This window comes from Rutidosis leptorrhynchoides, chromosome 1 (assembly GCF_046630445.1).
Source record: "Rutidosis leptorrhynchoides isolate AG116_Rl617_1_P2 chromosome 1, CSIRO_AGI_Rlap_v1, whole genome shotgun sequence".
Lineage (NCBI taxonomy): Eukaryota > Viridiplantae > Streptophyta > Magnoliopsida > Asterales > Asteraceae > Rutidosis > Rutidosis leptorrhynchoides.
In genome coordinates, this window is record NC_092333.1 from 158,788,374 (window position 1) to 158,816,095 (window position 27,722).

Below are 27,722 nucleotides of genomic sequence, written 5' to 3' on the forward strand. Positions count from 1 at the left end.
GAAAGTAATTATTCGACCCTTATTGCCTGGGTTACACGAATATCACTTTGGGATAAGACAGAGATTAGTTCTTGTTATTGGCAGTAAACAAGAACTCTTTTGCATAAGAGTATTAAGGTGTTTTTCGTATATCTTATTCTCATAAATGATAGTCCTTATTTATAGACACCCAAAAATAAGTATTATTCCACGATGGAGATGTTTCACTAACTAATTTCGTTTTCAAATCTAAAACAAATCCTTTACATAAAGTTGTTTGTTTTATTTCCAACAACCAAATCTAGGAAATCGTTTTCAAATCTAAAACAAATCCTTTACATAAAGTTGTTTGTTTTATTTCCACGATGGAGATGTTTCACCTAGTGCAGGAATAATACTTCCGTAATCACTCAAATTTGTGATAATGGAAAACCACTTTCGGGTCCGGGCAATCTATCACTTAATGGGTGTACACTCCGTACCTCCTAACCCGTTTACAAGTGTAGATTAAATCCCTCAATTACACTAAATTTCCAACAAAACCATCAGAGATAAAAATACAAAATTAAATTAGATTTTATAATCATCCAATTAAAGGATTAGTATGTAATATAGTTAGCTTGTTGTTAACTGCTCTGCATGACTTCCTAATTTGTCCCTGTGTTCCAGTGAGAACTTGGATGGTACCCATCTTAACCATGGCTTGACCAAATTTGCTATTAAAATCAAATGACTTGGCAATGGCTGCAACCGTTGACCTGCTCAAACGATCCAATGCCAACTCTTGATCTATCTGAAGAATTTCCTTGTGTAGTATAATTTGATTGTAGAAAGATTTATCCATCACTGCAGAACTAATGCTGTTTTGATCCAAGTTCACTGCACTATCAACCGATCCATCTTGAGGACATGTGCGTCTTAGGGACGCTAACAACTTTAAATCCATGGTGGGGTCGGGTTTCCCGGTATTCTGGAAGTTGTAAAGACGATCAAGAAAGAAAGAACAATGAGTGATTCCGATAGTGTGACCACCTACACAAAACCAAAAATGTTAAAAAAAAAAAAAAAAATAAAGGTTTTTCCATTCAAGCTACCTGAGGAATGTAAGTATTTTTACTCATATTTACGCAACCTAACCGGTTATTTTGTGACAGTTTTCACCCCTTAACCCTGACCACCCCAATATATGTAACTAGTGAGGTTTGAACTTCAGACCTCTTGTTAGATTATCAAGACAGACCCAGATCACTAGGTTATCTTATGACGATTTGGTAAAATTAACTTTAATTTGCTTTAATCAACCCTTATATGTATATATGAACATGACAATTTGTGATCTTTGGAGTAGGAACTTGATGAATTACCAAGAAGATAGATCATGTCGGTGGCGTTGAGATTTTTGGCTTTAAAAGCAGCAATGGCATTTGTTACGGATGTAGAAGGGCCAGGGAGGAATGCTGTATTCTGTGCAAGAGAGATAGTTCCATCCCTTCTTCCTGTTTGGACATTGTATCTACCTCCACCACTCTATATATACAAATGAGTTTTAGAAATAAGAAGACATAATAGAATAAATCAAGTGTAAATTCCTAATAGGATCTTGTGAATAATTAATGTAGAAACATCTTACCAGTGAAACGACATCTCTTGTAGCCATGATGATAATATCAGCACAAGAAACGACTCCTGGACAAATCTTCTCAACTGCGGCTTTTGCAGCATCAATCACTTCAAACCCCCTAACGCTTTGATTTGGTCCTCCTGTTTTCTCAGAGTTGCTTCCGTCTAGTAGAATGGACGCATCACAACCCTTAAAATTCATGTAAAATATAAATCATCAATTAAGGTTCGCTTACATTTATTGAGAAAAACAACAGTCGGACCTAACTTCAATAAGATGAGTAAAAACTTTAGTTAAGTGAATTCTGCTAATGTCTTGAATGAAACATATTTATACTAGGCAATTGAGATTCATACTCTCAAATTTGGGTCAATTAGGTCAACCTTTTAGGTCAAATGGGCCTTGAAAAAATGCTAGCAATGTAGACACCAAGTCTTAAAAAAGATCTAATGGGTTTCCATCCAACCTATTAGGTTCAACATGTAGAAACAAGTCTAATGAGTATTAATTCCTAAAGCTCAATAAATAAAGATAGGCCTAATAGGTCTTATGAATTGGTCGAATTGGTCTTGTGAATTGGTCTAATGAGTCTTGTGAATTGGTGAGCATATATAAAGATTATACTAAGTTTCATCTGTCAAATACTTGTGAAAATACTCATGGTTATATCATTTATTATGTATATCAATTAATATTTTCTCATATATACAAATATATATACCCTCCGTAGTAAATAACATTTATTAATTAATAACTAAAATAATTTCTTTTGACCCATGACCCATTTGACCCGTTCGCCAACCTACCCGTTTGGACTCGTTTAAAAATTTGACCCGTTTGACTCATGATCTATTTCAACCCAAAACCATTTAGACTCGTTACCTAAATCGGCCCAACCTGACCCATTTGCAAGACATACAGAGACTACGTGTATTTTGATTTCCTAAAGCTAAAAGTAGAGTTATCTAATTGGCATGATCTCTGAAGGGAGTGATCATGATTGGAATTATTCATTCCATTAACACTAATCATTTTAGTATAGCTAGAGAAAGACATACGGTCTACTTTGTTGCCCCTTAATTATATACGTGAACTATTAGTGATTGTAGTTGCGTATTCAAAAGTATATAATGTACATCATATAATTCATTGGACCCGTTCTTATTATTCCGCACTTATGTTGTTACAAACATCATTATTATTCGATGAAATTTTTTGTATTGTATTGATAACAAATGTTCTGACATTGTTAACAAACTCCAAGGGCGTGAGATTGGCGAACAAACTCGATAAATTGAGAGATTCATTAAGGTAAATTCCAAACGGTTTGGTGGTTAACTTACATTAACAAACTCCAATTTGCATTAAGCTATATATTTCATGTAGAGTATGTAGTACTTGCATGCGTAAAAATGTTAAAAGTTGATTAACTTACATTAACAAAGCAATCATGAAACTGGAGGCGAATAAGAGCAGGGGCAATTGTTCGGTCACTCAAAAACTTGGCAGTAACTGATTTTCGTACGATATCCTCAACGTCTGAAGTTTTACACTTGTTTTTGTAGAATCCAAATTGGAGAGCACCATAGCAATGACCCGTAAGGTTTAAAAAGATGAAAGCAATTGCAAATGCAGCTGCTTTACAGTTTGCCATGGGATTAATTAATTAACTTTTCGTATTATTGTGTTCAAGTATTCTTTATTGAATTGGGATGATGAAGAAGAATTGATTAATATATGGTATTTATAGGATTGAGTGATACTATGAGCAGCAGATTATTGCTAGCTAGAATGGTCTTCACGTTGTGCTAATATTAGTTCTATATTGGGGGAAAGAGACGTGTAGACATGATTGTTTTGTTGTACAGAAGGTTTTCATTTTGTAAATTAAATTTCAATGTATAAATATAATACTTTTGCAATAATTTTTGCTTTATTGGATAATAAACAAAACTAATTTAAAGAGAGACTGTTATAAACAAAATTGGTATCAAATTGTTACTCCCTTAAACTGTAACACTTTATTTTTTAAAGTTTTTCTCCTTCAACTTTAACTCTCAATTATATAATATGTATTATAAATACTTCATAAAAGTTATATCAATGAAATATACATTAAAACTCATTCAATTAATATAACAAGAATTGAGGGTACGAAGCGTTGCTGCTCTAAGGTTTATGCGATTTTAACGCAAGCTATCGATTTAGACGGCACATTTTACTTCATGTATCTATCAATGTGTATAATTCAGTTTTAAAACACATGTCGAACTATAAGCTCAAATAAACACAAAGATATAATATCATATGTGTTTTTCCACAACAATAATATGACTGATAAGTACAGTGCAAATCATGATGAAACAGAGTATATTTGTCCAAATCTTCGTTGAAATCTCAATATTTCTGTTGTTTCGGAGATTATGGAGATTGAAATATGATGAATAGGAGGTTTGTTGCCACGAATTTGAATAAAACAAAATACCTAGGATAGAATGTGCCAAGAATTTGAGAACTTGAAAAGATGATGTGTTGCAAAAATTTAGTTGCGGTATTTTATTCAAGTATTCCTTTTCCACATAACTCATTTGTGCTTGTACAACATTACCATGTACCTGAAAATAATCTAGTTATGAAGAACGAAGTCTTATATCATTATTGAATATTTAGCCAGTTGTTACCATTTAAAGATAGCATTGCAGCGTTCACACACACAATTACAATCTCCAATATTGCAATACCATTGGGAAACTTCTACAGTCAAGTGCAAAAAATTGGAAACTTTATTATAAGTTAACTGCAAAAGCAGTGTAGTTCATATTTCAAAACAATAGTAGAATAACAGGGACTTTTTGTCCTCCGTAGCGCCTCCGTCCGATCACCGGAGTCAATGAGATAATCGTGATTAATTAATTATTATTTAGTAAATTAAAAAGGACCCACAAACCAAACAAGCATGATCTCGAGCTTTGTCAGGTGGAACCCCAATAACACAATTCCAACAAATTTATGAACACAACCCCAATAACGTCTGATCTACGCACCCACAATTTCACCACTTATCAATTTGGATCCGATCAATTACTTGTCAATACCTTTTCAATTAGGGCACAAAATTCTCAGATCTGAAGGTAACATAACGGATCTACTAGCGAGGGTTTGTAGTAAACGAGAAACCTCGCCATTTTCGCCGTCTGCTGCCTTGGAGCTGCCGGAAATCACTGCTGCCGGAAATCTCCCCTGCCGGAAACTCCTTGTCTTTACAAGGCTGTGTTTGGCTCTCTGATCCCTTTTCCTTAAGTCCATACTCTGTGATATTTCTGCTTTACTTTTTCGCTGTATTTGCGTATTCATATCCTTAGAGGTTTTCAAAGTTGTGTTTATTAATTATATCCTTGACTATTATTATTATACTATTATATTAGTGATTATTATTATTATTATTATTATTATTATTATTATTATTATTATTATTGTTATTGTTATTGTTATTATTATATTATATTTTTATTTTTATATTATATTGCCACTTCTGCCTTTTCCCTTTTGTTTATTATATAGGGTAAGATAGACTCTAGTCGTAGTGATGGTCACGTGAGGTCATGTCCTTCGAGCTTAGGGGCGGCTAGGTCTAGAAGGGGTAGAGATTTTCGTGTTAGGATTAGAGTAGGTAGTTGGAATGTAGGAAGTTTGACGAGCAAATCCCGTGAACTTGTAGAGACGTTACTTAAGAGTAAAGTGGACATATTGTGTGTTCAAGAGACCAGATGGAAGGGTGAAGAGGCGGTTGACATTGGTGACTACAAGTTGTGGTTTTCGGGTTCCAGAGTAGCTAGAAACGGGGTAGGGATCTTTATAGGGCCCCGTCATAAGGATAATATTGTGGGTGTGGGTAGGTGTAGCGATAAGATTATGTCGGTTAGGTTAGTTATCCAGGAGGAGTCTTACATGGTTATTTGCGCTTACGCACCTCATGCTGGTTTAGGCGAAGAAGAAAAAAGTCGCTTTTGGGAATCGTTAGATGAAGTTGTGAGGAGTTGCCCCGCTGATCATCGATTACTTATTGGGGGAGACCTTAATGGACATATAGGAACGATTTCAGACGGATATGCGGGTGTCCATGGGGGCTTTGGGTACGGAGTTCGAAATGAAGAAGGACGCTCCATTCTCGAATTCGCTGTTGCCCACGATTTGGTTGTTGCAAACTCTTTCTTTAGGAAGACGGAAGCTCAGCTAGCAACCTTCCACAGTGGAGGTCATAGTACTCAGATTGATTATTTGCTGCTTCGCAAAGGGGACCTTAGGACCTGCAGAGACTGTAAAGCCCTGACTACCTGGACCTGTTCCACTCAACACAGACTTTTGGTCATGGACTTGGTTCCGCAGAGACGGGTTACTAGGAGAGGGAGACCCGCCCAACCTAGGATCCTTTGGAAGAATCTGAATGAAGAGAAAGCCGAAACTTTCAAAGCATCTGTTTTGGAAAGAGTAGAGGCAGTAATGGATACTGTTACTCATGGGGATGCAGATCAGATGTGGAATAGTTTCGCATCAACTATTAGAGATGTCGCCAAGGAAACCTTAGGTGTGGCAGTAGGGACATCGAGAGGACACAAGTCTTGTAGAGAATCATGGTGGATTAGTGATGAGGTTCAAACCAAAGTCGCACTTAAGCAACTGAGGTTTAGGGAGCTCGTTACATGTCGGGACGGGACACGTGATGACAGAACTAGGGCAGAAGAAAGGTATAAAGAAGCTAAAAGAGAAGCTAAGAAGGCCGTTGCCCGTGCAAAAGATAAAGCGTATGAAGTTTTGTATAGGAAACTAGACTCCAAAGAAGGAGCAAATGATATTTACAGGATTGCTAAAGCTAGGGAGCGTAGGAGGAGGGATATAGATAACATCAAGTTCATCAAGGATGAAGCCGGTCAAACCATAGTAAAGGAAGACGAAATTAGGAAAAGATGGGAAGGGTATTTCCAATCTCTTTTCGTGGGTGAAGGACCCGGGCGCCAAGAGGACCCGCAGGACTTGGGAATAGGACATTTCCAGAACAACAATTTCTGTAGGAGAATCAGTCAGGAAGAAGTAAGATCGGCACTACGAAAGATGGGTAGAAACAAAGCTGTTGGACCAGACCAGATCCCAATAGAGGCGTGGCGGTGCCTAGGCGAGGATGGTGTCAGGTGGTTGACGTGTCTTTACAATAAGACGCTTAGAAGTTATAAAATGCCTATGGAATGGAGACTCAGCGAGATTATCCCCATTTACAAAAATAAAGGGGATGCCCAAATCTGTGGTAATTATAGAGGCATAAAATTGCTTAGTCATACTATGAAGCTTTGGGAGAGAGTGATTGAGACTAGACTCCGACGCGAAACTACGGTTTCCGAAAACCAATTTGGTTTCATGCCAGGGCGCTCTTCGATGGAGGCAATTCATATTTTAAGAAGCGTTATGGAGAAGTATAGGGAGAAACAAAAGGGTCTAGAGATGGTCTTCTTAGACTTGGAAAAGGCCTATGATTGCGTACCGCGAAAGTTGATTTGGAAGACCCTTAACGTTAGGGGTATCCCAAGTAGATATATTAGAGCTATTATGGATATGTACGATGGGGCGAAGGCCTGCGTTCGGACGCCTGTGGGAAACACAGAGTATTTCCCGATAGAAGTAGGGTTGCACCAGGGATCGGCCCTTAGTCCTTTCCTTTTTGTTTTGATCCTCGACGAGCTGTATCGAGGAATACAAGAGAACATCCCTTGGTGTCTGATTTTTGCCGATGATATCGTGCTTGTATCGGAAACAAAGGATGAGCTTAATAGAAGGCTGGAACAATTGAGGGAAGCCTTAGAACAAAATGGGCTACGGATCAGTAGACAAAAGACGGAATATCTTAGTTGCGAATTCGGTTGGACTGATGATGAACTTAATGTTGGAGGGAACATCAGCATTGGGGACCAGATCTTGCACCCACAAGAGTCGTTTAGATATCTAGGCTCGGTCCTCCACAAATCAGGGAGGATAGATGAGGACGTGACTCATCGTATTAAGGTAGGTTGGTTGAAGTGGAGAGCAGCGAAAGGGGTCTTGTGCGACAAGAAGATACCACTCAAATTGAAAGGAAAATTCCTCAAGGTGGCAATCAGACCTGCCATGTTGTACGGATCAGAATGTTGGCCAATGACGAAGGCCCAAGAGAGAAGGATGGAGGTGGCAGAAATGAGGATGCTTAGGTGGACGTGTGGTAAAACCATGCTAGATATGATCCCAAATGGTGTGTTTAGGGAAAAACTTGGAGTCAGTAGCATCATCGACAAGCTAAGAGAAGAACGACTTCGTTGGTTTGGGCATGTGATGAGACGACCACGTATTGCCCCGGTTAGGAGAGTTGAGGCACTCACGGTAGATGGTGTAAGGAGAAGGGGTAGACCTACTCGTAGGTGGATGGATAGACTAAGACTCGACATGAGGGAGCTTTCGTTGACCGAGGACATGACTTCTGATAGGGATGCGTGGAGGGCTAGAATAAGAATAGTTGAGTAGGGCTACTTTTATTATTATTATTGTTATTGTTATTGTTATTGTTATTGTTATTGTTATTGTTATTACTGTTATTACTGCTATTACTGCTATTACTGTTATTATTCTTACTATTACAATTATTAGTATTGTTATTGTTATTATTATTATTTTTTGTATCACTATTATTAATTATTAGTGTATTAGTATTTGTATTACAAATATTTATTACTATTAATATTTATATGAACTATTATTATTACTATTATTTGTATTACTATTACTATCGTTTTTATTAGTTTTATGTACTGTTACTAATATTATTAAATGAGTATGTTTTTGGTATCTTTGGTTTTGGATGTATGCATGCTTGCTTGGTTGTTTGTACGTATGCACGTAGGTTCTTGTATGTTTGTATGTATGTATGCATGCATGTAGGTTTTGTAATGAAGGTGTGATGCAGTTACACATGTTTTTGTATGTGAGTTTGTTTTTTATGTATGTATATTTGTAGGTAGGTATGTATGTATGCTTGTTTTTTACTTGTCTGCAGGTGTGGTATATTCACTCATGTATGTATGTTTTGCTAATAGGTTTATGTAGGACTGGGTGTTTATGCTATGTATGTATGGTTGTATGTGTGGCTTTATGCATGTATGTATGTACGTAGGTATGTTTCATACTTGTACGTAGGTATGTCTCATGTATATACGTAGGTATGTCTGGTGTGTATGTAGGTTTAGGTATGTGTGTATGTATGTACGTATGTATGCATGTATGTATGATCAAGTGATTCGCATCGCTCGGTGCATCTTGGGACCATTATGGCTGAGGACGACTTCCCTTGCTCTAGAGCTTGGTTGGTTCCTTTTAGTTGGGTGGTTTCGGGGGTGTCTACCGTAAAGGTGCATGAGTGATTTTTGGTTTGCTAAGGGTGGTTGGCTCTTTGCTTGCGCAACAACTTCCACCCGGCATGCCCTCGAGTTGCTGTCCACAAGGTCTTTTGGCTCTATTTATTGAGGCAACGACAAGCGTCGTTTTAGTGGCGTCTTGACTGCCGCTCAGAGCCTAAATTGATTCTTAGGCATGCTTTAAACCCCATGAAAATCTGATTCTACCATTTTCATGGCGTCCCCCCTATATTTTATTATTATTATTATTATTTTTATTATTATTTTTTATTTATCTTTGTATGTTTTAATTTATTTTTTAATTTCTATTTTCTAGTTTTAAATTTAAAAAAAAAAAAAAGTCTTTTTTTAGCCGGAGGTCCTCACGGAAGCAATCTCTCTACCCTGGAGTAGAGAGGGGGATGAATTTCCTTTACCGTGGGTGGAGAATTCTCTCGACTCGTGGTAACAGAAACGACTTCTCTTCTAGTTTAGGGTAGAGGAAGGATTGTCTACACCTTACCTCCCCCATACCTCGCAGGCGCGGGATTGGATATTATTGTTGTTGTTGTTGTTGTGTAGTAGAATAACAGAAATAACTAATTATGAACAGATGCATCAAGGACCGTAAATCAAAACAGTAAATATGGAAGAGACTAGCTTAAGCGATTACTACACACATGCTATACATTCCAATAGTTGTCTGCCAATCTCGCGCACTAGGTCAATTGGAAATGAGCGATAATTGTTTTTGCGTAGAAGATCATATAAGCTTGGTCCAAGCTTCTCAAAAACCTGTTAAGTCCATTTAAATGCACCCAACAATCATAGCATCCTAAAGTGTACTGCATTATATTATACACAAACAAAGTCAATAATTTACCTCAGCTTCCAAATGTGAAGCTTTTGACATTTCATATTTCTGCAAACAAATCAGTCAGACCCTAAAATTCACAAAAAAAAAACACCAAATTAAGGGTTTAAGCAAGCAAAAAAAAAAAAGAACAAAGCAAACAAACCTGCGTTACACATCCAATGACCAGGAGCAAACCACAACAACGAAACCTAATTTTTCCATCAAGATCATCAATTAAAAAAAGGACAAAGCGGGTAAATCAAAGTAGTATAAACGTAACTTACAAAATCTAGAACCCTCGAAGGTAATAGCAACTGCGACGGTGGAGGAGGAGACGTTAGCAGCGGCGGCAGTGGTGGTGGTTGTGGTATAGAGGCGACACCGATGATAGTTGCAGCAACGACGATGATCATCTTCTGATGGTGTCAAATTAACTGGAGAAGAAAATGGAATACAGATGGGCATGGTTTACAAATAGGAAGAGAGCAAAGAGCATAAGTCAGGCGTGGAGGATACATTATGGTTTAAAATTGCTTTGAAAACATTAGATCACCCTTGAACAACAGCAAGCATAAGGTAAATTATAAATATAAAAATGTTAGTAAAGCTCAAAAAATAGTACACAAATATTTATAAACCACAAATAGCAAACATCAATAATCAAAAAATTTCTTAATACCTCCAGCTATACAATATCTTTATAGAAGCGAACAAACCCGAAATGAATGATCCAAAAGTCTATTATGTTTGTTCTTATGTAGGTTTTAACAATTATATTTCCTGGATATGAAGGTAAATGGTTTTGTGATACAGCATCTTCATAAAAGTATAATGGTAGTAGCAACTAAAATTATTTATAAAAGTTGTTGTTGGAGCTATTTACAGTTCATCTGGAATATGATAAATATCGATTTATAAAGCACCAAAACTTGGAAACTTACATAACTTGATAGAATGAACATGTTTGCGCTAGCAATCACCCATTTTGACACTATTTATCTCAAAGTGGCTGAATGCCCTAATAGTCATCAAAACAACTTCTAATTATTTAAATTATAGTTTTAGTACAAAATATTAAATACTTTTACTAATAGAAAGATATATATTATTATATCAATACATACCTATTTGTCTAGTCATATCCAAGTGAAGTTTCATCTGGTGGGTTTTTAGCTACCCATATACGATAAACTTTTACTTTGATTGTTTTCCCTATATCGTGTGGCTTCAGCTCAGCGAGTGGGGTTATTATTTCGTTGATTCTGCAAAAGGATAATAAGACATTGAAGTTATAATAAATAAGTATATCGTTAACTCGAGACTGCCAGTTAGCTCGTTCTTCGTACCAAACGTTAGCATTACATTTAGTGCAAACGTTATTACAATCACCCAAATTCTTGTACAGAAACAGACACATGTTCAATGAACCAAATAGAGAAAAATAATAATCTAAAATACCTAAATTAAAAGCGACGATTCAATTTATAAGTAAAATAAAAAAAGAAGTGTAAGTTACAATACGTATACGATATCATACCAACGGAATTAAACAACCCAACATCATAACAACCAGGTGATCTGCACACTCTTTCATTTTCAAAAGACGTTTGAGCTAATGATGGACAGATTGGATCTGCAATTGTAAAAGGAAAAGAAACACAACGCAACAATGAAAAACATGTTTTCAAAAAGTATTGTCGCAAAATACAAAATAAGTAAACATAAACGAATATATATTACCTGAAGTCAATTCATTAGTGTGATTAAATGAAGTTGCAGCATGAAGATCATCATAATTTGAGGTACTACCAGAAACTTCATCAGAAACGATAAAGAAAGATGATTGATCAGAAGGTAATCCGGCCGTACAATTACGTCCCCGCAACATATTTCTAACGCCTATTTGTCTAGAAGAAAACCCTGACGTGTTTGCCAGAAAACCATGGTCATTAGCAGCCCGACTTCGAGTGCTCTGATCAGCAGGTTTCCTTTGACGTTTCTTAGTTGGCATTTTAATTATTTATATCAAACAGCACACACACAATTGTATGAACACAATTTCAACAAAAGCTAAATTACAATATTTCCTGCCCACTGGTCAACAAAGGCAAAACGTATAAAAAAATGTAATCAACAAACACTTCGGATTCATATGCACTTAAGAAAAGAATCATAATAGAACGCTTAAATACAACTAACATTAGCAGCCAAAAAACACAAACAAAACATAACAACAAAAAATTGTGTAATATATAGAATAATAATACATTTGAAACATAATGATGCATACTAAATAAGACAATGATAAAGGGTCAAAAAATAAACAATACAAATGATTCGAAAGCAACATTGCACAAAAGAGAAAAAAAAAAAAGAGAGAGAAAAAAGAAAGGGAACATACCTGAGAAGCAAATAAAGGCTGTCTGAGATTCCGCCTTTTGAACCGCAGATTCCGCAACGCCCCCACTTTGTTGATCCGTTGCCTAAATAACATTCTATCAGCATCAGATTATCAACCTTAACAAAAATGACTGTGCGATTAGTGTTTGATTATGCATTTTTGCTGTTTGAAAAATAAATAAGACAATCAGAAGCGACATTTGTTATCTACCACTAAAAACCGATTAATGTAAGCACAATTCACAGTCATAAATATTATGCATTAAGTTATATTATGCAAAACTCAATAAAATCATTTGATCCATTCCTGTACAAAGTCACCCTAGTTTTAAAAGGTAAACAAAAACAACAAAGCACCTGCATATAATCGATTACAAAACATAAACAGAAGTAAACAAAACAATAAAAAAAAAAATGAAATTGGAAATTAAGAACAAAGAATTAAAAAATCACCTACAGACGTCGATTATGGAAACCTTAAACAGCCTGCATAAAACGATAAGAAAGAGACACCTGTATACAATCGACTACAATACCTAAATAGAAGTAAACAAAACAATTAAAAATAAGAAATTGAAGTTTAAGAATATAGAACGAAACGATCACTTACATTCAGGTGTCAATTATGAAATCTTAAGCAACAACACCATTAAAGATGAAGATTTGACGTGATTAGCCTGAAAGAGACATTTGAACTATAAATATTCAACCAATTCAAGGAAACCGAGTAAAAGTAACAGACCTTCAACATAGCAAAGGGCTGAAATTGACGAAACAAATTGAAACCCTAATTTGGGTAAGCAAGTAAACGCTCCAATGAACAGCACATTGGCTCCTAAAAACTCGGGTAATCAAGCCCCGAGCACGAGACGGGTACCGGGTGAATTGAGCTTTATGCACTCCCTCTTGTCACACTCCCTTTTTGTACAATTTGACAGAGCCAAGCATTGAACTCGAGTGGTGTGCTTCATTGAGCTACTCGGTGGCTACTCAAGCAAGCCTGAGTGGTTATATATATATATATATATATATATATATATATATATATATATATATATATAGGGGCAGCATCAATGGAGAAGTAACCAATCGGGGGAAGCGGGAGAAGCAAAAAAAAAAAAATTCATTTTTTTTGAATTTTTTTTTTCCCGGCATCAAGATCACACAAAAATATGAACATTTAAAAGAGACACTTCGTGATGAATGTAATTATTTAGGCGGGAAAACGATCGACAAAAATAACATTCAAGATAATATTGTTCGTGAAGAATATGAACGTTTTTTTTTCATGTTTTGTGAAGTAAAATTTAGCCCGATTTAGAGTTTAGGGTTTCATAAACCCAAAACACCAAACCCTAAACCCTAAACCCTAAACTCTAAACCGTTCGTGTTAAAAACTCAATCTAAATCCTAAATCTAAACCCTAAACCCTAAATTTCTAAACCCTAATATCTAAACCCCAATAGCTAAAACCTCAAAATACGCTCGAAAAACACGATAATTGTTATATATTACTTCTTCGAGCGTTTTCCCGCCAAAATAAAAACATTTATCACAAAGTGTCTCTACTAAATGTTCATATTTTCATCTCATCTATAATGTCCGTGAACAAAGTTTTTTCAAAAAAAAAAAAAAAAAGTTTTTGCTTCCCCCGAATGGTTACTTCCCTCTTGATCCTACCACTATATATATATATATATATATATATATATATATATATATATATATATATATATATATATATATATATATATATAGTTAAAATCGAAAAATTTTATTTACCAAATGGCCGGCTTTTAAATAATCAGAACTGTAAAATATAAATTATATATGGCGCAGTTGAAAGAAAAATATAAGGTAAAAAAATTCCTAGTCAAACAAGAAGCTAGCCATGAAAGCGTAAAGCTTTATTGAAAATGACAATATATATAATGAAGCAAAATGATAACCTCAAACCATCAGAGATAAAAATACATAATTAAATTAGATTTTATAATCAGCCAATTAAAGGATTAGTAGGTAATATAGTTAGCTTGTTGTTAACTGCTCTGCATGACTTCCTAATTTGTCCCTGTGTTCCAGTGAGAACTTGGATGGTACCCATCTTAACCATGGCTTGACCAAATTTGGTATTATAATCAGATGACTTGGCAATGGCTGCAACCGTTGACCTGCTCAAACGATCCAATGCCAACTCTTGATCTATCTGAAGAATTCCCTTGTGTAGTATAATTTGATTGTAGAAAGATTTGTCCATCACTTCAGAACTAGTGCTGTTTTGATCCAAGTTCACTGCACTATCAACCGATCCATCTTGAGGACATGTGCGTCTTAGGGACGCTAACAACTTCAAATCCATGGTGGGGTCGGGTTTCCCGGTATTCTGGAAGTTGTAAAGACGATCAAGAAAGAAAGAACAATGAGTGATTCCGATAGTGTGACCACCTACACAAAACCAAAAATGTTAAAAAAAAAAAATTAAAGGTTTTTCCATTCAAGCTATCTGAGGAATGTAAGTATTTTTACTCATATTTACGCAACCTAACCGGTTATTTTGTGACAGTTTTCACCCCTTAACCCTGACCACCCCAATATATGTAACTAGTGAGGTCTGAACTTCAGACCTCTTGTTAGATTATCAAGACAGACCCAGATCACTAGGTTATCTTATGACGATTTGGTAAAATTAACTTTAATTTGCTTTAATCAACCCTTATATGTATATATGAACATGACAATTTGTGATCTTTGGAGTAGGAACTTGATGAATTACCAAGAAGATAGATCATGTCGGTGGCGTTGAGATTTTTGGCTTTAAAAGCAGCAATGGCATTTGTTACGGATGTAGAAGGGCCAGGGAGGAATGCTGTATTCTGTGCAAGAGAGATAGTTCCATCCCTTCTTCCTGTTTGGACATTGTATCTACCTCCACCACTCTATATATACAAATGAGTTTTAGAAATAAGAAGACATAATAGAATAAATCAAGTGTAAATTCCTAATAGGATCTTGTGAATAATTAATGTAGAAACATCTTACCAGTGAAACGACATCTCTTGTAGCCATGATGATAATATCAGCACAAGAAACGATTCCTGGACAAATCTTCTCAACTGCGGCTTTTGCAGCGTCAATCACTTCAAACCCCCTAACGCTTTGATTTGGTCCTCCTGTTTTCTCAGAGTTGCTTCCGTCTAGTAGAATGGACGCATCACAACCCTTAAAATTCATGTAAAATATAAATCATCAATTAAGGTTCGCTTACATTTATTGAGAAAAACAACAGTCGGACCTAACTTCAATAAGATGAGTAAAAACTTTAGTTAAGTGAATTCTGCTAATAACCATTCAGGCTTGCCTGAGTGGCCACCGAGTTGCCCAATGAAGCACACCACCCAGGTTCAATTCCTGGCTATGCCAAATTATTCAAAAAGGGAGTGTGACTAGAGGGTGCGCATAATGCGCAATTCACCCAGTACCAGGTCTCGCGCTCGGGGGGCTTGATTACCCGAGGTTTTACCTTCTATGGGGAAGCCAATGTGCTCGTTCATAGGAGGGTTTCCTCGCTTACCCAAAAAAAAAAAAATTCTGCTAATGTCTGGAATAAAGATTATACTAAGTTTCATCTGTCAAATATTTGTGAAAATACTCATGGTTATATCATTTATTATGTATATCAATTAATATTTTCTCATATATGTATATATATATATATATATATATATATATATATATATATATACTCCGTATTTAAAAAACATTTATTAATTAATATCTAAAATAATTTCTTTTGACCCATGACCCATTTGACCCGTTCTCCAACCTACCCGTTTGGACTCATTTAATAATTTGACCCGTTTGACTCATGATCTATTTCAACCCAAAACCATTTAGACACATTACCTAAATCGGTCCAACCTGACCCATTTGCAAGACATACAAGACTACGTGTATTTTGATTTCCTAAAGCTAAAAGTAGAGTTATCTAATTGGCATGATCTCCGAAATGAGTGATCATGATTGAAATTATTCATTCCATTAACACTAATCATTTTAGTATAGCTAGAGAAAGACATACGGTCTATTTTGTTGCCCCTTAATTATATACGTGAACTATTAGTGATTGTAGTTGCGTATTCAAAAGTATATAATGTACATCATATAATTCATTGGACCCGTTCTTATTATTCCGCACTTATGTTGTTACAAACATTATTATTATTCGATGAAATTTTTTGTATTGTATTGATAACAAATGTTCTGACATTGTTAACAAACTCCAAGGGCGTGAGATTGGCGAACAAACTCGATAAATTGAGGGATTCATTAAGGTAATTCTAAACTGTTTGGTGGTTAACTTACATTAACAAACTCCAATTTGCATTAAGCTATATATTTCATGTAGAGTATGTAGTACTTGCATGCGTAAAAATGTTAAAAGTTGATTAACTTACATTAACAAAGCAATCATGAAACTGGAGGCGAATAAGAGCAGGGGCAATTGTTCGGTCACTCAAAAACTTGGCAGTAACTGATTTTCGTACGATATCCTCAACGTCTGAAGTTTTACACTTGTTTTTGTAGAATCCAAATTGGAGAGCACCATAGCAATGACCCGTAAGGTTTAAAAAGATGAAAGCAATTGCAAATGCAGCTGCTTTACAGTTTGCCATGGGATTAATTAATTAACTTTTCGTATTATTGTGTTCAAGTATTCTTTATTGAATTGGGATGATGAAGAAGAATTGATTAATATATGGTATTTATAGGATTGAGTGATACTATGAGCAGCAGATTATTGCTAGCTAGAATGGTCTTCACGTTGTGCTAATATTAGTTCTATATTGGGGGAAAGAGACGTGTAGACATGATTGTTTTGTTGTACAGAAGGTTTTCATTTTGTAAATTAAATTTCAATGTATAAATATAATACTTTTGCAATAATTTTTGCTTTATTGGATAATAAACAAAACTAATTTAAAGAGAGACTGTTAACGAAATTTCTTTTAAGGTGTAGGTAATGTAACATCCCGCCTTTTTCCGTCAATTTTCCGTTTAACTATTTAAGTTCCGTTATATGTTTATAACACATCTCGTTAATACGCGTTTTAAATTATCATGTTTAGGTAATTTAACGCACCCGCAACCGAACTCGAGGGACTAGTTCCGCCAAAACACCAAAGTGGTGACTAGCTTTTGACTAAGTCAACCACCTCCCCACCATTATCCATTCATTTCTCTTTTTCTAAAATACTTCCATATTTTTCTCTAATTTCATCAAAAGGAAATCATCATCCAAATTCGTTCAAGAAGGATTCAATCAAAACAAATTACATATTTGAACTCCTCGCGATCTCCTCTTCGATTCCATACCGATTTCATCAATTTTGGGTAACTTTCTAAAATCACTAATTTTATGTGTTCTTGAGATTTTTGAGTTATAAAGTTGTTAATTAGTGTCTATGGCTCAAGTCTAGTATGATTATGTGATTTGTATGCTTATTCTTGCAATTTTGATGTAACTAGTTCATTATGAAAGAACACTTGCATAATCTTGAGTTTTAGGTGTTCATATGTTGTTTGATGATGAAAGTTCATGTTTTAATTGTGTTCCTAGTATCACTAGCTTCAATTTGAGGTGTAGGTTGCTTGAGAAAACTCCATAAACTTGATTAGTGATTTTTGGTGAATTTGGGTTAGGGTTGATAAGCTTGAAATGAATAGATGATACAATGAATGCCATGAATTATTGTTAGTAAGTAGTTAGTTGTATTGTATGCTCGATTACCTACAAAATGGCATGTCATATGTATGCATTGAATGCCTAAATCATTAAATGTGCATTGGTGAGTTTGAAGCATTAATGTGTGCATTGAATGATCACTTGGTTTGAAAACCCGGTTGTTACAAATGAGGTTTTTGATTGATGAATTGTGTTTAGTTGCATTCTACGTCAAAAGAGCTTTCCAACGATATAAGGTGCGAGTCCTAAGTGTTAGCGGTTTGTGTTTTATGCACAAAAAGGTTTTGGATTGAGACTTGAACATTTGGGACTGGCCAGGCACCAGCACCCGGCCTTTGCCGCGGCGCGGCCTTTCCTGTCGCGGCGCGACATATAAGGGGGTCAGGTTCTGACCTCCATGTCCAAAATACGAAAAATGTTTGGCATACTACGGACCTCCGATTCACATGAAACTTGTTCTAACATGCTCATATATGATTAAAAACCTCAGAAAAATAGTTCGGGACCCGACCCGAACATGTTGACTTTTTCGTTGACTTTGACCCGACCAAGTTTGACTTTTTGTCAAACTTAATCAATTAATTATGCAATCTTTCTAACATGCTTTTATACTTGTGTCTTGCATGAAACTTGATGATTTGATTCACATGCTATATTAATCGAGTCGTATTGAGCCATAGGACTAATTGAACATCTTTGACCCTTCGTGACTATCGTTATTGATACAACCTATTTGTTTAGGTCAAGACTAGCATTGTTCTTTGCACACGTTACTTGTCGAAGTACTTTTTGGTTCGTGCATACAAGGTGAGATCATAGTCCCACTTTTACTCTTTTTGAACTTACTTTTGGGATGAGAAAACATAAACGTTCTTTTAAACTACGTGAACACAAGTACAGGGAAAACAAACATTCTACATACGAGTTTGAACACAAATCCTCAATTCGATTATCATTAGTTACATCAGATGGTGTAAGCGAGAACTTATGTTATATGGCCATATGGGTTTGACAAACCCTCACTTCGGACGGTTCGCTACCGTCTACGGGTGAAATATATTTTCGGGAAACAGTGTATGTTCTAACACTATTATTACGGGGTTCAACGGACGGAATGTTAAGCTTTGATAATTGAGTGCTCGTGAATATTAACTTTTAGAATGTACTATGACTTTATCGATGTTGCAAATCTTGTGGTTCAACTTACTTTTACTCACTTACTTATTTAAACCTATGATTTCACCAACGTTTTCGTTGACAGATTCTCTATGTTTTTCTCAGGTCCTTGAACTTAGGTGATACATGCTTCCGCTCATACTTTTTGATACTTGCATTGGATGTCGAGTATACTTGCATACGTGGAGCGTCTTTTTTGACTACTTTTAATTGTGTCGCACGTGTTTCATACAAACTTTAAACATTGTTATGTACTTGTTATGGAAACTACTTTTGTAAACTTTGAAACATCCTTATTTATGAAATGAATGCGACATATTTTTCGGTCAAACTTTGTTATAAAGACTTACGACCATGTAATGGGACCATACGTAGATGACGCCGTCATTTGACGATTTGTCGGGGTCGCTACAAGTGGTATCAGAGCCTTGGTTGTAGGGATTTAGAGTTCATTGGTGTCGACCCCGAGTCATAGGGTACATTGGTGAGTCTAGACTACAACCGGCATATAGACTTGACATAGGAATTACTTGACAAATTGTGCATTTATACTCTAACTCTTCTACTCATATCTACTCTTATTCTATCTAAATCTTGCGTTGTATAATTTAATTGACACGCCACCTTGACTATATGATGTAATGTCGAATGCACATATGAATTAGGGTAATATAATTCCCGGAAATTATATTACGGTGACTCATATGAACATACCGACATTATGACATAAAGAATTTAAGGCGAGTCGAGGAAAAAAAAAAAAAAAAAAAAAAAAAACTTCTCTTTGTCTTTATTCTATATCACGGTTAGTATTATTGAAAATACTAATCAATGATATTCTTGTGTCTTGAAGGAACAATGGCTCCTCGCCGTGTACGACGAAATGAAACTCTCGAACAAGCTTTGCAACGTATGATAGCCACCGCCGTGGATGCGGCCATGGCCGGTCACTCGTCTAACAACAACAATAACACCAACCACAACAACAATAACCAAGGAGCCAGTAACTCTAGCGAAGGGTGCTCCTACAAAGCTTTCATGGGGTGCAAACCTCACACTTATGATGGAACCGGGGGACCGGTTGTGCTTACTCGTTGGTTTGAACAAACGGAGGCCGTCTTTAGCATAAGCGGTTGTCGGGATCAAGACAAGGTCAAATACTCCACCCACACTTTCTCCGGAATTGCTCTAACATGGTGGAACACCTATGTTCAATCGGTGGGTACCGATGAAGCTCATGCCCTCTCTTGGGCCGATCTAAGGGAAAAGATGATTGTTGAATATTTTTCGCGCGAAGAAACCCGAAAGCTTGAGGAAGAACTAAGAGCTTTGAAAGCGGTCGGAAACGATCTTAAAGCTTATAATCAACGCTTCGCCGAACTATCCTTGATGTGTCCTAATCTTGTTAACCCCGAATCTCAAAGGATTGAGCTCTACATGCTCGGTCTTCCAAAAAGCATCAAACAAGGGGTGATGTCATCCAAACCCGCTACTCATCAAGCCGCTATGAACATGGCCCGCCAATTAATCGAAACGGTTGACGAAATCGTAGTGCCGGCTCCTAAGGCCGAGGACAAGTCGGGTGGCAACAAAAGGAAATGGGAAGCCACTCCATCAACCAACTACAACAACAACACCTTCACCAAAAAGCCTTTCAACAACGACGGCAAGAAGGGTTATGTCAGGAACCTACCTTTTTGCAACAAATGCCACAAGCATCATCACGGCGAATGTAACAAGCTAATTTGTCACCGTTGCCAAGGAGTTGGTCATAGGGCCAACAATTGTACAAACGCCGCCCCCGTTGCTCGAAAGGGGCCCAATCCTCCAAAAACGGTCACTTGTTACGAATGTGGCCAAACGGGCCATTATAAGAACGAATGCCCGAAAAAGAAAGCCAACCCCAACAACCGAGGCCGAGCCTTTAACATCAACACCGAGGAAGCCCGAGATGACAATGAACTAGTCACGGGTACGTTTCTTCTCAACAACTCTTATGTTACTTGCTTATTCGATTCGGGTGCCGATAAATGTTTTGTGTCTAAGACTTTGGCTCCTACCCTTTGCACTCCACCACACCCTTTAGATACTACTTATTCCATCGAAGTGGCCGACGGAAAACTCTTAAGTGCCGACACATATTACCGGGGGTGTACTTTGAACATTTTGGGTAAGGAATTTGAAATTGACTTGATACCCATGGAATTAGGGAGTTTTGATGTAATAATCGGTATGAATTGGATGGTCAAAAATAAATCTCACATTCTTTGCGATCTTCACGCAATCCGAATTCCTATCGAGAATGGTGAACCATTGATTGTCTATGGCGACAAAAATTGCACCGGACTCAATCTCGTTTCGTGCCTTAAAGTTCGAAAACTACTACGTAAGGGTTGTTTCGCAATTCTTGCTCACGTTAAGAAAGTCGAAGCCGATGAAAAGCGCATCGATGATGTGCCGATTGTTAGTGACTTTTCCGATGTATTTCCCGACGAATTACCGGGTCTTCCACCTCATCGACCGGTTGAATTTCAAATCGATCTTATTCCAGGAGCCGCACCCGTAGTGCGTGCACCATATAGACTCGCTCCATCCGAATTGCAAGAATTGCAAAGTCAAATCCAAGAGTTACTTGACCGTGGTTTCATTCAACCTAGCCATTCACCATGGGGCGCTCCGATTTTGTTCGTCAAGAAGAAAGACGGATCCCTACGAATGTGCATTGATTATCGTGAACTAAACAAATTGACGGTTAAGAACCGATATCCTCTTCCTCGCATCGATGATCTCTTTGATCAACTACAAGGTTCTCGTGTATATTCAAAAATCGATCTCCGTTCGGGTTATCATCAACTAAGTGTTAAGGGAGAAGATGTCTCCAAAACCGCCTTCCGGACTCGTTATGGTAGTTATGAATTCCTTGTCATGCCTTTTGGTCTCACAAATGCACCGGCGGTGTTCATGGATCTCATGAACCGCGTGTGCAAACCGTACCTCGACAAATTCGTTATCGTGTTCATCGACGATATTTTGGTCTATTCAAAAAGCGAAGAGGAACATAAAGAACATCTCCGACTCGTGCTTGAACTCTTGAGAAAAGAACAACTCTATGCCAAGTTCTCCAAGTGTGAATTTTGGTTGAAGGAAGTTCAATTCCTCGGTCACGTTGTAAGTGATCAAGGCATTAAAGTCGATCCCGCAAAAATCGAAGCCATTAGTAAATGGGAGACTCCTACTACTCCTACTCAAATTCGTCAATTCTTGGGTCTCGCCGGATACTATCGTAAATTCATCAAGGATTTCTCCCTAATCGCTCGTCCTTTAACCGCGTTAACTCACAAGGAACGAAAATTCGTTTGGACATCCGAACAAGAAACCGCTTTCCAAATCTTGAAAACTAAGCTAACCACCGCTCCTATCTTGTCACTTCCCGAAGGCAATGATGATTTTGTTGTATATTGTGATGCCTCGAAAAACGGTTATGGATGCGTATTAATGCAACGAAAGAAAGTCATTGCTTATGCCTCTCGACAACTCAAAGTCCACGAACGAAACTACACGACACATGATCTTGAACTCGGTGCCGTCATTTTTGCACTTAAGTTATGGAGACATCATCTTCTTGGTACCAAAAGTACCATCTTTACCGATCACAAAAGTCTCCAACATATCTTCGATCAAAAGCAACTAAACATGAGACAACGAAGGTGGATTGAGACCTTGAACGATTATAATTGCGAGCTTCGTTACCACCCCGGGAAGGCAAATGTAGTGGCCGATGCCTTAAGTCGAAAGGAAAGAGCGGTGCCTCTTCGTGTCCGAGCTTTGAATATCACCATCCACTCCAACCTTAATAGCCAAATTCGGGTAGCCCAAGATGAAGCTCTTAAGGACAACAACATCGCACGCGAACTTTTAAACATTCTCGTCTCCCGATTCGAAGTTAAGGAGACCGGACTTCGATATTACGCCGGAAAAATTTGGGTGCCTAGATATGGCGATCTACGAAACCTCATCCTAGACGAAGCCCACAAATCACGATACTCGATTCATCCCGGCGCCAATAAGATGTACCATGACCTTAAAGAACAATATTGGTGGCCGAACATCAAAAAGGAGGTTGCTAGATACGTCGCCAATTGTTTGACTTGCGCTAAAGTCAAAGCCGAACACCAAAGACCGTCCGGGTTACTTCAACAACCCGAGATCCCGCAATGGAAGTGGGAAAGGATCACGATGGATTTTATCACCAAACTACCGAAAACGTCGGGCGGTTATGATACAATTTGGGTCATTGTTGACCGTCTCACCAAATCCGCGCACTTTCTCGCCATGAAAGAAACCGACAAAATGGAGAAACTTGCACGACTTTACATTAAAGAGATTGTAGCCCGACACGGAGTACCGTTATCGATTATCTCCGACCGAGATGGTCGTTTCGTTTCTAGATTTTGGCGTACGTTACAAGAAGCGTTGGAAACGCGTTTGGACATGAGCACCGCATATCATCCCCAAACCGATGGGCAAAGTGAACGTACAATACAAACCTTAGAGGATATGTTACGAGCCTGCGTGGTTGATTTTGGAAAAGCTTGGGACAATCACTTACCTCTCGCCGAATTCTCTTACAACAATAGTTATCACGCGAGTATTAAGGCCGCACCTTTTGAAGCGTTATATGGTCGAAAATGTCGCTCTCCTCTTTGTTGGGCCGAAGTGGGTGACGTGCAAATTTCCGGGCCCGAACTCATTCACGAAACAACCGAAAAGATTCTTCAAATCCGAGATAGGCTTCGGACGGCCCGGAGTCGTCAAAAATGCTACACCGACAAAAGACGCAAAGACCTCGAATTTCAAGTCGGTGACCGCGTCATGTTAAAAGTCGCACCTTGGAAAGGTGTCATCCGTTTTGGGAAACGTGGGAAACTAAATCCGCGGTATGTTGGTCCTTTCGAAATCTTAGAGCGTGTTGGAACCGTTGCTTATCGTTTAAACCTTCCGCCTCAACTAAGCTCCGTCCATCCTACTTTTCATGTATCTAACTTGAAGAAGTGTCTCGCCGAGCCCGATATCGTCGTCCCTCTCGAGGAACTTACTATTAATGACAAACTCCATTTTGTGGAGGAACCGGTTGAAATTGTGGACTACGTCGAGAAGGAATTAAAACAAAGCCGGATCCCGATTGTTAAGGTCCGATGGAACGCCAAAAGAGGACCCGAGTTTACTTGGGAAAGGGAAGATCAAATGCGAAAGAAACACCCTCATCTATTCCCGGTTCCGGAAACGTCAGATTCTGAGGAAGAAACTACGATTACTACGCCTGCTTAAATTTCGGGACGAAATTTCTTTTAAGGTGTAGGTAATGTAACATCCCGCCTTTTTCCGTCAATTTTCCGTTTAACTATTTAAGTTCCGTTATATGTTTATAACACATCTCGTTAATACGCGTTTTAAATTATCATGTTTAGGTAATTTAACGCACCCGCAATCGAACTCGAGGGACTAGTTCCGCCAAAACACCAAAGTGGTGACTAGCTTTTGACTAAGTCAACCACCTCCCCACCATTATCCATTCATTTCTCTTTTTCTAAAATACTTCCATATTTTTCTCTAATTTCATCAAAAGGAAATCATCATCCAAATTCGTTCAAGAAGGATTCAATCAAAACAAATTACATATTTGAACTCCTCGCGATCTCCTCTTCGATTACATACCGATTTCATCAATTTTGGGTAACTTTCTAAAATCACTAATTTTATGTGTTCTTGAGATTTTTGAGTTATAAAGTTGTTAATTAGTGTCTATGGCTCAAGTCTAGTATGATTATGTGATTTGTATGCTTATTCTTGCAATTTTGATGTAACTAGTTCATTATGAAAGAACACTTGCATAATCTTGAGTTTTAGGTGTTCATATGTTGTTTGATGATGAAAGTTCATGTTTTAATTGTGTTCCTAGTATCACTAGCTTCAATTTGAGGTGTAGGTTGCTTGAGAAAACTCCATAAACTTGATTAGTGATTTTTGGTGAATTTGGGTTAGGGTTGATAAGCTTGAAATGAATAGATGATACAATGAATGCCATGAATTATTGTTAGTAAGTAGTTAGTTGTATTGTATGCTCGATTACCTACAAAATGGCATGTCATATGTATGCATTGAATGCCTAAATCATTAAATGTGCATTGGTGAGTTTGAAGCATTAATGTGTGCATTGAATGATCACTTGGTTTGAAAACTCGGTTGTTACAAATGAGGTTTTTGATTGATGAATTGTGTTTAGTTGCATTCTACGTCAAAAGAGCTTTCCAACGATATAAGGTGCGAGTCCTAAGTGTTAGCGGTTTGTGTTTTATGCAAAAAAAGGTTTTGGATTGAGACTTGAACATTTGGGACTGGCCAGGCACCAGCACCCGGCCTTTGCCGCGGCGCGGCCTTTCCTGTCGCGGCGCGACATATAAGGGGGTCAGGTTCTGACCTCCATGTCCAAAATACGAAAAATGTTTGGCATACTACGGACCTCCGATTCACATGAAACTTGTTCTAACATGCTCATATATGATTAAAAACCTCAGAAAAATAGTTCAGGACCCGACCCGAACATGTTGACTTTTTCGTTGACTTTGACCCGACCAAGTTTGACTTTTTGTCAAACTTAATCAATTAATTATGCAATCTTTCTAACATGCTTTTATACTTGTGTCTTGCATGAAACTTGATGATTTGATTCACATGCTATATTAATCGAGTCGTATTGAGCCATAGGACTAATTGAACATCTTTGACCCTTCGTGACTATCGTTATTGATACAACCTATTTGTTTAGGTCAAGACTAGCATTGTTCTTTGCACACTTTACTTGTCGAAGTACTTTTTGGTTCGTGCATACAAGGTGAGATCATAGTCCCACTTTTACTCTTTTTGAACTTACTTTTGGGATGAGAAAACATAAACGTTCTTTTAAACTACGTGAACACAAGTACAGGGAAAACAAACATTCTACATACGAGTTTGAACACAAATCCTCAATTCGATTATCATTAGTTACATCAGATGGTGTAAGCGAGAACTTATGTTATATGGCCATATGGGTTTGACAAACCCTCACTTCGGACGGTTCGCTACCGTCTACGGGTGAAATATATTTTCGGGAAACAGTGTATGTTCTAACACTATTATTACGGGGTTCAACGGACGGAATGTTAAGCTTTGATAATTGAGTGCTCGTGAATATTAACTTTTAGAATGTACTATGACTTTATCGATGTTGCAAATCTTGTGGTTCAACTTACTTTTACTCACTTACTTATTTAAACCTATGATTTCACCAACGTTTTCGTTGACAGATTCTCTATGTTTTTCTCAGGTCCTTGAACTTAGGTGATACATGCTTCCGCTCATACTTTTTGATACTTGCATTGGATGTCGAGTATACTTGCATACATGGAGCGTCTTTTTTGACTACTTTTAATTGTGTCGCACGTGTTTCATACAAACTTTAAACATTGTTATGTACTTGTTATGGAAACTACTTTTGTAAACTTTGAAACATCCTTATTTATGAAATGAATGCGACATATTTTTCGGTCAAACTTTGTTATAAAGACTTACGACCATGTAATGGGACCATACGTAGATGACGCCGTCATTTGACGATTTGTCGGGGTCGCTACATAAGACATGCATAAAAAATTTACACGGTTGTACTTTGTCCTGCCAAACTTTCTGCACCATGTATGACCTTGGTCGCATCCTGGTAACATTAGATATGCATTATAAATTTCTAAGCATTTACCTACCACTTTCAAAGATATGCATAAAAATGTACCTGGTAACATGCCATTGTATAAAAAATTTCTTCTATAACCTAGAGCATGCCAAACTCATTCCTCAACCCATTTAAATGAATCATTTAAATCTTTAAAATGAAGTACCAAACTATTTGCCAATACTACTAGCTGAATTTAAGCCACAAAGATAATATACCATGTTTGATGACATATTTTACAGATTAAAGGCTTTAAATATACTGGGCACAAACTGAACTCGAAAGGTAACGATAAAAAAATAATCAATGTAGTCGCTCTCATATTATAATCGCATGTGACATTTTGTTTGCTTATCCATGATCTTATATAACATGTGCAATCAAATTAGCACACTAAGTTTCTTAAAAGAGAATAGGATAAAAGAGGTGTTCTTAATACCCATGTAGTTATCGTTTTGGGTTACACATAGACATTAACATTCACTCGAAGGTAGATGGGTCAAAATTAGCACCTCAAGCTCTAGTTAACACTAAAAATACGCTAATTTAAATATTTAGATATTCGTAAGCCTCGTATGTCAATAAGCTTTTACAGTATATACAATTACGATTGATTATTTATATTAATGTATCACTAATTATAATTTAGCCTTAACACAAAATGCTAATAAGACAAAATTAGAACAAAGCAATTATGTTCCTTACCTTAGCTACATAATCAATGTTTTTTCAAAAGTTTCCTTCTCTTTTGGACAAAATCTCCCAAGTTC

At 37.1% G+C, this 27,722-nt stretch overlaps 3 protein-coding genes and 1 long non-coding RNA gene across 4 annotated transcripts; 1 reads left to right on the forward strand and 3 right to left on the reverse strand.

Annotated features, from left to right (window-relative positions):
• Positions 1-562: 562 nt before the first annotated feature.
• Positions 563-3,254, reverse strand: LOC139890594 (peroxidase 60-like). Its single transcript, XM_071873484.1, has 4 exons — positions 3,036-3,254; positions 1,610-1,789; positions 1,344-1,506; positions 563-1,011 (listed from the first exon to the last, which is right to left on the reverse strand). The coding sequence occupies exons 1-4, from the start codon at positions 3,252-3,254 to the stop codon at positions 563-565; spliced, it is 1,011 nt and encodes a 336-aa protein (XP_071729585.1).
• A 676-nt stretch (positions 3,255-3,930) lies between these two features.
• LOC139890603 (uncharacterized) lies at positions 3,931-8,637 on the forward strand. The gene is made up of 4 exons (XM_071873491.1): positions 3,931-3,968; positions 4,271-4,364; positions 5,162-6,345; positions 8,634-8,637. Exons 1-4 carry the CDS (start codon positions 3,931-3,933, stop codon positions 8,635-8,637), a joined length of 1,320 nt encoding a protein of 439 aa, XP_071729592.1.
• Positions 8,638-11,070: 2,433 nt separating this feature from the next.
• Positions 11,071-12,911, reverse strand: LOC139866543 (uncharacterized). Its single transcript, XR_011765490.1, has 4 exons — positions 12,876-12,911; positions 12,723-12,801; positions 12,267-12,348; positions 11,071-11,127 (listed from the first exon to the last, which is right to left on the reverse strand). It is a non-coding gene; the product is annotated as an uncharacterized lncRNA (long non-coding RNA).
• Positions 12,912-14,261: 1,350 nt separating this feature from the next.
• LOC139890611 (peroxidase 60-like) lies at positions 14,262-16,938 on the reverse strand. The gene is made up of 4 exons (XM_071873499.1): positions 16,720-16,938; positions 15,305-15,484; positions 15,039-15,201; positions 14,262-14,710 (listed from the first exon to the last, which is right to left on the reverse strand). The coding sequence occupies exons 1-4, from the start codon at positions 16,936-16,938 to the stop codon at positions 14,262-14,264; spliced, it is 1,011 nt and encodes a 336-aa protein (XP_071729600.1).
• Positions 16,939-27,722: the final 10,784 nt, after the last annotated feature.